General features: G+C 57.1%; 1 protein-coding gene across 1 annotated transcript; it reads left to right on the top strand.

Moving 5' to 3' along the window:
* Positions 1 to 434: 434 nt before the first annotated feature.
* Positions 435 to 10500, top strand: CASQ1 (calsequestrin 1). The gene is made up of 11 exons (XM_036442722.2): positions 435 to 1059; positions 2887 to 2971; positions 3720 to 3820; positions 4050 to 4161; positions 4463 to 4536; positions 4859 to 4989; positions 6031 to 6076; positions 6712 to 6766; positions 6969 to 7069; positions 7821 to 7895; positions 9900 to 10500. Exons 1-11 carry the CDS (start codon positions 781 to 783, stop codon positions 10053 to 10055), a joined length of 1215 nt encoding a protein of 404 aa, XP_036298615.1. The 5' UTR covers positions 435 to 780; the 3' UTR covers positions 10056 to 10500.
* Positions 10501 to 10923: the final 423 nt, after the last annotated feature.

The raw sequence follows: 10923 nt of genomic DNA on the forward strand, positions 1-10923 counted from the left end.
GCGGGTCTCATTGCCGCAGCCTGGACAGCGTTAGTATTCCTCTCTTAACGACAGGACCCAAGAGACAGACTTCCCCCGGAAGGGATTCCAGGTTCTAGGACTTGGAGTTCATACCGGGCCTGTCCCTCCTCCCCTGCTTCGTGGAATGAACCTCTGGCCCCGAATATCCCCCTCTCTACCCCCACTTCCTCCTCTCTGGGGCCCCTGGCCCTCACCTCCCCTTCCTCCCCCAGCTCCGCCTTCACCAGCCCCAGCTTCATTTACCTCTCGGCTCATCTGCTCTTATTTTTAGCTCCTTCCTTAATATGGTGGTGAGCTAGGCTGGTGTGGGGACGGGGGCTGAGGAGCCCTGGACGTTGGGGGGAGGGGGGGAGGGAGGGGGGAGGGGGAGGCTCCGGGAGGGAGCCGGGGGGAGAGGGGCAGGAGGTGGCAGAAGCCGCTCTCGTGAAGCTGCCCTGGCCTCAGAAGGTTACCCGTCGCCCCTGCCAATGCGGAGAACATATTTAGACAGGACCAGGTGGGGCCGCGGGTGCCAATCTCAGGGCAGCTCGGGTTCCCTCCCCGCCCCCCCGCTCCTATTCCTCCTCTGACCCTTTTTCTCTTGGCTCTGTTGACAGTGTCTCCGGGACCCAGCAGTGTCCTCTGTCCACTGCCCGAGGCCCTTCCCCACCCCACCCTCTCCGTGCGCCCCCCGCTCAGGCCTCAGGACCCAGGGCCCCCCTCCCTCCCCAGCGAACCTCGTCCGGACCCGGAGAGCCGACCCCAGAGCTCACTACCTCCATGCGCGCCGCAGTCAGGATGGGGGCCAGGCCCGGGCCGGGCCTGGGGCTGGCGCTGCTGCTGCTGCTGGTGCTAGGGACCCCCGAGCCCGGGGTGCGGGGGCAGGACGGGCTGGACTTCCCCGAGTACGACGGCGTGGACCGGGTGGTCAACGTCAACGCCAAGAACTACAAGAACGTGTTCAAGAAGTACGAGGTGCTGGCGCTGCTCTACCACGAGCCGCCCGAGGACGACAAGGCCTCGCAGAGACAGTTTGAGATGGAGGAGCTGATCCTGGAGGTGAGTGCCAGGGCGGAGCACGCCCAGCCCCTGTGGGCAGCCCCCCCCCCCCCATCCCACCACCCCACGCAGGCCTTGGAGGGTGGGGTCTGGGGCCGGGGACAGTGTGGCGGGACCCCTGCTTTGGCCAATAGGACCCACGTGGCATGTGGCCTCAGCCGCATGAGAGAGAGAGGCTTGGGGCCCCAAGTACCAGTGGAGCCAGGCAATGTGGGGGTGGGGGCAGGGTGGGGGTTGGGAGGGGGCTGTGAGGAATGTCTCCTCCGCACTACAGGAGCTGGTAGTACCGGGTTCGGCTAGGACTGGGGTGTCCTCAGAAGGGAGGATCTTCAGGAGAAGGGGGGACATGCCCCTCTCTGCGCCCTCAGGAGCAGCACCCCAAAGGGATCTGCACTGAGTGTGGATGTAACCATCCCTAGCATCTCATAAGTCCTTTCCGTCCCGGCTGAAGGCTCGCGAGAGGCCAGCACGCCTCCACGTGGCCCCGTCCCTCGCTCTCCCTCCGCTCCCTCGCTCCCCCCGGCCCCTGCTGGGTGAAGCAGGCTATTCTGGCTGGAACATGCCTGTGGCCGGAAGAGGCTCGGAGCGCCTTCCCCAGCTTCTCTCTGTGGGGAGATTCTCCTCACCCCCGAGCTGACCTCGGCTCAGAGGAGAGGGGGCTTTCCCGCCATCGAACACCTGTGCCCGGAGATGCCGGGCAATGCAGCTGCACGTCCCTCCGCAGCCGGCGTGTGCTAACTCCCGTCCCGGCGTCAGCAGCCCCTCTCCGGCCCGGCCGTACAGAGAGGCCCTGGCTCGCCCAGGGCTTGGAGTATTTCAGGGCAAGAGACCAGGCCCGCGGGCGCTCATGTCTGTGTGCCCCTGCCAGGCTGGAACGGGCCCTCTGATTAATGAGCCGAGTATTTTTATCCTGAGGGCTCAGCATCGCGGCCATCCACCTGCCACTGCCTGCCTCCCTGTCCTCCCGGGGCCGGGGCTGGGCGAGATGGGGCTGAGCCCAAAGCCACACACACCCGGGCCAAGCACGCCGGGCTGAGCGTGAGGCCCGCAGGCTGCAGGGCAGCGGCCTGGGGAGAGAGAGTGGAGGGGACCGTTCAGGGGATGAGGGGGCCCAGCCGTGTCTCTGGCTCTGGCTCTGGCTCTCTCCCTCTGAGGGTGACAGGTGCTGGTCACAGAGACCTCTGCTCTCATCAGCAACATGACCGGCCCACCCTACCCCCACTACGCCCCTGCTCTCCAAATCCTTCCAGTCGTGGGTCACTTGTGAGAATCCCAGGGATGTCACCCCACATTGGGCACTGCTTCTGATGAGGATGGATGTGTGAGCTCAGCCCCGAGTGAGGGAAGGGCCTCGGTCTCTCTAGAGCACATGTGTCAAACACAAGGCCCGCGGTTCAAATCCGTCCCGCCAGGCCTTGCAATGTGGCCCGCACCGCGCTGTCATCACTGCACTCCGCTGCATTTCCATCACAATGACAGTTTATGACTGTTCAGTAAACCATTCGGCCCGGGATTTAGGCTGGATTTTAGATTTTGGCCCCTTCTCTGATTGAGTTCGACACCCCTACTCTAGAGCCAGATTCCTCAGCACTCCCGAGGCTTCGGAGTTCAGCGTAATAAGCACATTGCAAGCGAGCAGTAGACGTTCGGGCATGTGCTGAGCTGAGGAGCATACGTAGGAAAGCAGGAGGTATTTGGATCCTTACACGGCGTCAAGGTCAACTCTTCAACCGCCCGCATCCCAAGTGGCCCACTTGGAAGCACGCGGCGGGGAAGAGGGGTTAGTATGAACTCCAGGCCTTGACCTGAACCCACCCCTCCCTGCAGCTAGCAGCCCAAGTCCTAGAAGACAAGGGTGTTGGCTTCGGGATGGTGGACTCTGAGAAGGACACAGCTGTCGCCAAGAAACTAGGTAAGGGCGGGCGGGGTGGGAGCGCAAGGAGGGGACGGTGGCCTGGAGACTGGACGGGCAGCCCGGGTGTGGGTTAGGCACTCCACCTGCTGCTCTGAAGGGGAGAACTTACTGGCAGGAGGAGGGTGATGGCTAAGGGTCCTGGCCTCTTTTATTCCTGACAGAGACCCAGGAAGAGGTGGCCACGGTCTGCTCCCTATGCTTTTTCAGATAACTAAACCCAGGACGAGGTGCTGGAGAAAAGGGGAGCCAGGGAACTCAATGGGGCTGGGGAGGCCTCAGCAAACACCTCTCCCCACCCCTCCCCCTCCAGAGCTCTGGCTAGGTGTGACAGCACCGGCCACCAGGGGGCGACACAGGCCTGAGACTGGCCATCAGAGATGAGTGGGGGTGGGGTAGTCGGTGATTAAGTCTTCAGAGTCAGTAACAGCAGAGATTAAAGGGTGAACTGGCCACTGGAGTCCCCAGGGGAGGTAACATGAAATCTCTCTTTAGTGTGACAAGCAGAGAGAGGAAAGATCTTTGTACATCCTCCCCTTACACCCCAACCTGATCTCAGCTTCTCCCTGGAGAGCCTCTTGAACCAGGGCGTAGACCCAGGGGTGTAGGGCTAAGGGGCAGAGAGGTGGGGAAGGGGAGGGGAGGTGGTGGGGTCCAGTGGGATTATAGAATGGGCTCTGGCCCTGAATTTGGACTCGGGGGTCTGCGGGAAGGCTGGGGTCACGCTCCTCTCTGGCCCACTCCCCAGGACTCACGGAAGAGGACAGCATCTACGTGTTCAAGGGAGACGAAGTCATTGAGTATGATGGCGAGCTCGCTGCTGACACCCTGGTGGAGTTTCTGCTTGATGTGAGGATTCATGGCCCTGGACTAATGTCCTCGCTTCAAGACTTTATGCCTGTCCTTAAGCAAACCCAACCTTACACGTGCATGCACACACACACACACACACACACACACACACACACACCCCTGAGCACCTTTCCCTGTTCCCAGCCCTCTCTTCCTCATCCTCACTCCTCTCCAACCAGTGAGGATAGAAACGCACTCTCTTCTTTCGATGCCCCTGCTCTCCCAGGTCCTTGAGGACCCCGTGGAATTGATCGAGGGTGAACGAGAGCTGCAGGCGTTTGAGAACATCGAGGATGACAACAAACTCATCGGCTACTTCAAGAGCAAAGACTCAGAGCGTGGGTAACCCTCAGCCTCCACCGTTCTCCTCCCTGGACTTCCCCTTCCCCCACACTTAACCCACCTCACGGCCCCTCCGTCTCCCAACGCCTCGCCACAGTCAGCTCCACCGCCCACCCTGATCTCCCGCACTCTGGCGGTTTCCAGAGGGGTGTCTCCAGCATGCTGCCTCCTCCATCACATGCGTTTCTCACTCTCAGAGGGTCAGAGCGGGTGGGTCTCCGAACAAGGGGAGATGGACGTGAGAGGGCTCCTGGGCGCAGCCTGCTCTCCCAGAGACTGACTCTGCTCCCCCTTCAGATTACAAAGCCTTTGAGGATGCCGCAGAGGAGTTCCATCCGTACATCCCCTTCTTCGCCACCTTCGACAGCAAGGTATTCCCCCCAAGAACACACGGGGTCTCCCTCACCCACCTCAGCAGCCCTCCAATCCCTCTCCCAGAATCTATGGGGGCCTACCTCTTCCCCCACCTCCCTGCACACCACACTCCCACCTCTCCCTCAGGCCTCCCCACCCCAAAGACTTCAGATTCTCTAACCCAGTCCTCTCGTGTCCAATCAAAGCCCAGAAAAGAGGAGACCCTTGTCCAATGTCACAGTGGCAGTCTGACTGCCTTCCCCTTCCCTGCTCCCCTGTCACACTGCTTCTCACCATGACCCTGCATCCCCCGCTCTGCCCCCTCCCCCACCCCCACAGGTGGCAAAGAAGCTGACCCTGAAGATGAACGAGGTTGACTTCTATGAAGCCTTCATGGACGAGCCCGTGACCATCCCGGACAAGCCCAACAGCAAAGAGGAGATTGTCAGCTTCGTGGAGGAGCATAAGAGGTAGGGCAGGGGCGGGCCTCTGAGCACCGGTCTGTGGCATGGGCTGGGGGAATCCCAGCTAACGGGGGGCTCCTCTCGCCTTGAGGCAACCTACTTCCGGATGCCAGTGCTCAAGACACGCTGACTCTTCCCCACAGCGTTTTGCACCCTAACCAGCCCTGAGCCCTTACCCGTAGAAGGTTCTCCATAAATGTGAACTGTGGGTTGTGATGAGCATTGAGTGCCTGTGGTCTTCCAGGAACCAAGAGGTGCTTGCTATCCGTATTTTTCTGCTTAATCCTCTTAACAACCTCAAGCAAAGAGGTTCCACAGGCAACAAGGGTCAGAACTGAATGCCCATCCAGGTCTGGCCGGCGACCTTTCTCAGACCTTACCCTCCCCCAGTGGCGCTCCACAGGCTGGAGAGACTGGCAAGGTGGAGGGAGGACTTTGCTCTCGGGGGACATTGGGCAATGTCTGGAGAGGGTTTTTGGTTGGGGGCGATGCTGCTGGTATGTAGCGGGTAGAGGCCAGGGATGTTGCTACCAGAACAGCCCCCACAACAAAGAATGACCCGGCCCCACAAGTCAATAGTAGGAACCCTGCCCGAAACTCACACAGAGCTCCCTTCTCTCATAGCACGTCCCAGCTGGAAATGGCCTTTCATCGCTGTACACCACACTCTCTCTCTCCCTCTAGATCATCGTCCCTTTAAGCAGAAGTGTGTGTGCTCTGTTTAACTCTATCTACACAGCACCTAGCACAGGGCTCAGAACATCTCAGACACCCAATTCTATTGAATGAATGAGTACATGAATGAATGAATGAGTGAATGGAAAAAATGAATATTCAGATGCTCAGTTCTTAACCTTCCTACCAAAAGGCTCTCTTGCAGTCCCCTTGTCCACCCTCCATTCTCCCACCTGTTTAAACCAAGCCGTGGTCTGAGCCTGGTGCCCAGAGCTTAGACTTCCCCAGATGTCTTTGTTCTGGGCTCCTAGCTGCCCGTGCCCTAGGCAAGGCCCCAGGCAGCCTCTGCTATGGAGACTCTGTCTGTTCTAGATCCACCCTGAGGAAGCTGAAGCCTGAGAGCATGTACGAGACCTGGGTGAGTGCCCCTCGGCAGGGCCAGGCCCTGGGGGAACACAGGTGGGTGCAGAGGCAAGTGCTAGAAACTTCCAGCCCTACTGCTCCTCGCGCCTCGCGTGTAGGAAAGACAATGGCGCCAGCAAAGGTTGGGGGAAGGGGTTGTTCTGAAGAACGTGTCACATGTAAGTTGATGAGGATGACAAGGCAGCTGGTTTGGCTCAATGCATAGAGGGTCAGCCTGTGGACGGAAGGGTCCCGGATTCCATTCCGGCCAAGGGCACAGGCCAAGGATGCAGGCCTGTTCCCCAGTAGGGGGCATGCAGGAGGCAGTCAGCCAACGATTCCCTCTCATCATTGATGTTCCTATCTCTCCCTCCCTTGTCCCTTCCTCTCTGAAATCAATAAAAATATATTAAGGGGAGGGGGGGGAGATGACAAGATAGAGCCACAGTTCTGGGGCTGAAGGGTTTGCAGAGGAGGTCTGGGGCCCAGAGCTGAACGGAGGTGTCACTTGGGAAAGGGTTGTCACCATAAGAAGTCCCCTAATCCAGAAGCTGAGTTTCCATAAAAGTCAGGTTCAAGGAGGATGTAGCGTCTGTTCTGGGCTTTCTGCCTTCGGGGAGTACAGCTAAGGCCCTCCTTCCCCCACCGCAGGAGGACGACATGGATGGGATCCACATTGTGGCCTTTGCGGAGGAAGCTGATCCCGGTGAGGGAGGAGCACTGGATGAATGGGGGGTTGGTGAAAGGGGGGGATAGGGGTGACTGGAGTGGCGTTCCTGGACAAGTGCAAGCGGCCTTGGCTACACTTGTGGAAATGGGGGAGGGGAGGTAAGGGATCTGGATCCTGTCTTCCGTTTGTCCCTTTTCTCTCCACCCACCCCATTCTTCTCGCTGGTGTTTCCTTCAAGACGGCTACGAGTTCCTAGAGACTCTCAAGGCTGTGGCCCAAGATAACACTGAGAACCCTGACCTCAGCATCATCTGGATTGATCCCGACGACTTTCCCCTGGTAAAGAGGCACTGCTCAGGCCCAGACTCTGGCAGGTTCTGGAGGAGCTTGTTTCTGAGTTCCTATCCCATCTCCTTGCGGGAGGGCCTGGGAGATTCTGCCCACTGCACGCTCCAGGGCGCTGTGGGCATGGGGAGGGCCTGAGAAGGGGAGCAGGATCGGGAGGAGCCACATGGGACATCGCCCACATGCCTCCCAGAGCAGAAGCTGGGCGGAGGCTGACTCCTCCTAGAGAAAATCAGAATTTGAGGGAGCACATGGTCACGTGACCCCTGCACGTGGATGTACACAGTCACAGAAGCAAAGCACAGAGGGTCCCTGTCTCAGGGGACATTTTTGTTCCCAACTTAAACCCCAACCCCCAGCATTCATGGTTGAAAACTAACTGAATGAACGAACAGAAATGTGAGGAAATGGGCAGCTACCAGGCGTAACTACCTCAGTGTAGAGATGTGGAAACTGAGGGCGGGAAAGAAGTGACTAGGCCAGAATCACAGGGTCACTCAGTAGCAGATCCAGGATCAAAACAGGGTAGAGTCCAGGTCCCTGGCTGGTCCTGCTCCTTATATTTTCCCTTTGGATTTTCTACCCTTTAACTGCTTAGCTCTACCTGTTCCCTCAGGCCAGGCAGCTGGGCCCTCCTGCTCTGCCGTGGGCTCACAGTGTTCTTTATCCTCGTGCTGACCCTCACCCCCTCCTGGACCCATGTGCTCATCAACCCCATTAAGTTGCCCGTGTGGTGTCTCCACAGCTGGTTCCATACTGGGAGAAGACGTTTGATATCGACCTGTCAGCCCCACAGATAGGAGTCGTCAATGTGACTGATGTAAGTTTCCCTCGTTCATCCCTGGCTGACTCTCAGCTCCGCTTCCCAGAATAGCTGGCTCCCCTCTGCTCTGCTGAGGAGGAGCCGGGTCTTCCCAGAAGCAGCAGACATGCCCAACCCAACCCTAACCCTGACCACGGCCGTCTCCACCTGTTAGAACCGGCTGCTCATCCTTTCAGGCCTTGTTCAAACATCCTCTTCTCCGTGAAGTCTTTTCTGATCTCTCCCCTGGACTCATTTCTTCCTTAGCACTCTCAGAGCCCATTGGCACTGACAACATGACTTCCATGTGGCTATGCATGTACCACACGTGTCCTTTCCAGGGGACTTTGAGGCAGAAATCTCATTTGCATATGGCAGGTGCTTTGATAATGTTTGCAGAGTTGAGCCAGTCTTTGCTTTCATATGATTCTCAGTCTAACTAGGGAGGCAGGCATTCCGTTCACTACCAGAACAGATCTGATAAACTCTATAATAAAGACACAAATAAAAAGCTGGGAAGGCACAGAAATCAAAGTGATTTTCTGCTTGAGAAAATCAAAGAAGCGTTTATTTTTGTTTATTTTTATTAGTGGCTTGGTGCACGAAATTCATGCACATTAAAAGGGGATTAACTAGAGAACACATTTTAATATTGCTATTTGCCCTTTCTCTATAATAGAAGTGTCAGAGATAAAAGAAAATTAGTAAAATGTATATGGAAATCTTCATCCTGTCAGAGTCCAGCACATACCACGGGACCCAGAGTCAAGTCCCCACCCACTCACGTGCACCTTAAAACTGCGTGAGACCCAGACCCGGCCAGTCCTCCCCCATTGGGCTACATCCAGATCAGGCCAGTCCCACCCTTGTCAGGCCCCACCAGATTGGGGGGGTGCAGCCTCAGGTCCCCTGGCCCGGCGCCGGGGTAGGGGGCACGGCCTGAGGTACACCTTGAGATCCCCCATCAATCCCCATTGGATGGGGAACATGGCCTGAGATCCCCTGTCAAGCCCCACCAGAAGGGGGCACAGCCTCAGGTCCCCTGTCAAGCCCCGCTGGGTTGGGGGTACAGCCTGAGGTCCCCCGGCCCAGCCCTGGGGTGAGGGTTGCATCTTGAGGTCGCCCATCAAGCCTCACGGGGGAGGGGGGGTCCCCGCAGCCTCGGGTCCCTGCTGATTGCTCATTAAAGCTCATTAAGGGAACTCGGCCTTCACTGTGGGTACAGCCATCTTGTGTTATGGAACCCCCCCTCCCCTGCCATCTTTGTGGCGGAATGACAGTCAATTTGATTATTCCCTCTTTATTATATAGGATTCATTTCAGAGAGGAAAGGAGAGGGAAAGAGAAACGTCAATGATGACAGAGAATCATTGATCGGCTGCCTCCTGCACGCCCCACAGCCGGGACCAAGCCCGCGGTCAGGGCATGTGCCCTGACCAGGAATTGAACTTGTGACTTTCTGATTCATAGGTTGATGCTCAACCGCTGAGCCACACTGGTCAGGCAGCGAGGGGTTTAAAAGGAGTGTGGCATTCAAAGTGGAGACTGCACAATGTAGAGGAGTTCTACAAGCGAAAATTATGAGAAATCACTTCCAAGCTTATGGAAAAGTCAGTATGAAAGGCCAAAAGTAGGAAAATGAGTATTAGGATCAGGAAAAGGCTGGTAGTGTTTTGTGGCTTGAGAGTCCAGTGATCCCTGAGGCTGGTGCTGGAACAGCAAAGCCTTGAATGGTGAAGCTTCTGACGTGACTCTTTAGGCCGTGGTCCTGCATCACGGCCATGATAGAGAGGTCTGCTTCAGGAGCTCAGCACGACAACAGCATGGCAGGAAGACTGAAGGGAGAAAACCTATTTGCCTATCCAGCCGTTCCTTCTACTCCTATGGTCACTGTTCTAACCTAGACAGATGAAGGGAGGGGACAGAGGAATAGGGAAGGATGTGCAGAGCCCACCGAGTGGGAGGACGGGTCCAGAGAACCAAGTCGGGCTTAGCTCACTCCTCATCTGCGCTGTGTCCTAGGCGGACAGCATATGGATGGAGATGGACGATGAGGAGGACCTGCCTTCCGCCGAGGAGCTGGAGGACTGGCTGGAGGATGTGCTGGAGGGTGAGATCAACACAGAGGATGATGATGATGATGATGACGACGACGATGATGATGACGATGATGACTAGTTGCTATGGCAACCATCTCCGTGCCCCACCTGCTCTCCTCAGGCTCCCTCCTGCCTTCCCTGAAGTCCTCCGGGATACTAGGTCGTTTTCTGCCATAGGGGTCCCCGGGGCCTATATGCTGTGTGCTGAGACTCTGGACCCCTCACTTGATGAGAAAAGAAACTACGAACAGCCCAGCTATCTCATCTGATTTCTGTGTCCTGCCCCACAATGCCTATATCTATTTATTCCTTCCATTGCTCCCTACACTCTTTCTTGTATCTCTGGGCCCCCGTCTCTCCTCTGTTCCCCCCACCTGTGCACACTCTTCTCCCACTTTCCCAAACCCTATATCCTTGGCCAAGAGGAAGAGAGGGCACTGTGATTGGGGCTGGATCGCAGCCATCTTTTGTTAATGTATTTGGGTCAAACAAGAGGCCTCAATAAAGGATCTGGGGCAGCTGAACAGGTGTCTGCCGGTGAGGTGGCACCCCGATGGCAGGAGGGAACCAGCCAGACGGGGTGCGTTGGGTGTGAGTGCCACTTTAGAGGTGGTGATGCAGAGTGGAGGGCGGGCAGGGCGGCTCCCTTCAGGCAGTTATCCCAGTGGAGCTTGGATTGTTTACCGGCTGCAAGTCAGCAAGCCTTTCTGAGCACATGGCGTCACGCACCACTGTTGGCGCTGGGAGAACAGAGTGCCAGCCTGTCCCCACCCTCCAGCTGGTTAACCTCGCTGGGAAGGCAAGACACGCACGCAAACAGCGGTTTTTATTTTTATTTATTTATTTTTCAAATTGATTTTTTACAGAGAGGAAGGGAGAGGGATAGAGAGCTAGAAACATCGATGAGAGAGAAACAACGACCAGCTGCCTCCTACACACACACCCTC

The sequence above is a fragment of the Pipistrellus kuhlii genome, unplaced genomic scaffold (assembly GCF_014108245.1).
Source record: "Pipistrellus kuhlii isolate mPipKuh1 unplaced genomic scaffold, mPipKuh1.p scaffold_m20_p_18, whole genome shotgun sequence".
NCBI classification, from domain to species: domain Eukaryota; kingdom Metazoa; phylum Chordata; class Mammalia; order Chiroptera; family Vespertilionidae; genus Pipistrellus; species Pipistrellus kuhlii.

What these genes read in the sequence shown, in the direction of transcription:
- CASQ1 (XM_036442722.2), top strand. Translation starts at nt 781, where the DNA reads ATGCGCGCCGCAGTCAGGATGGGGGCCAGGCCCGGGCCGGGCCTGGGG. An exon ending in TGGTGGAGTTTCTGCTTGAT is followed by an intron (nt 3,821 to 4,049) that starts GTGAGGATTCAT and finishes CTGCTCTCCCAG; the next exon opens with GTCCTTGAGGACCCCGTGGA. An exon ending in GAGTCGTCAATGTGACTGAT is followed by an intron (nt 7,896 to 9,899) that starts GTAAGTTTCCCT and finishes GCTGTGTCCTAG; the next exon opens with GCGGACAGCATATGGATGGA.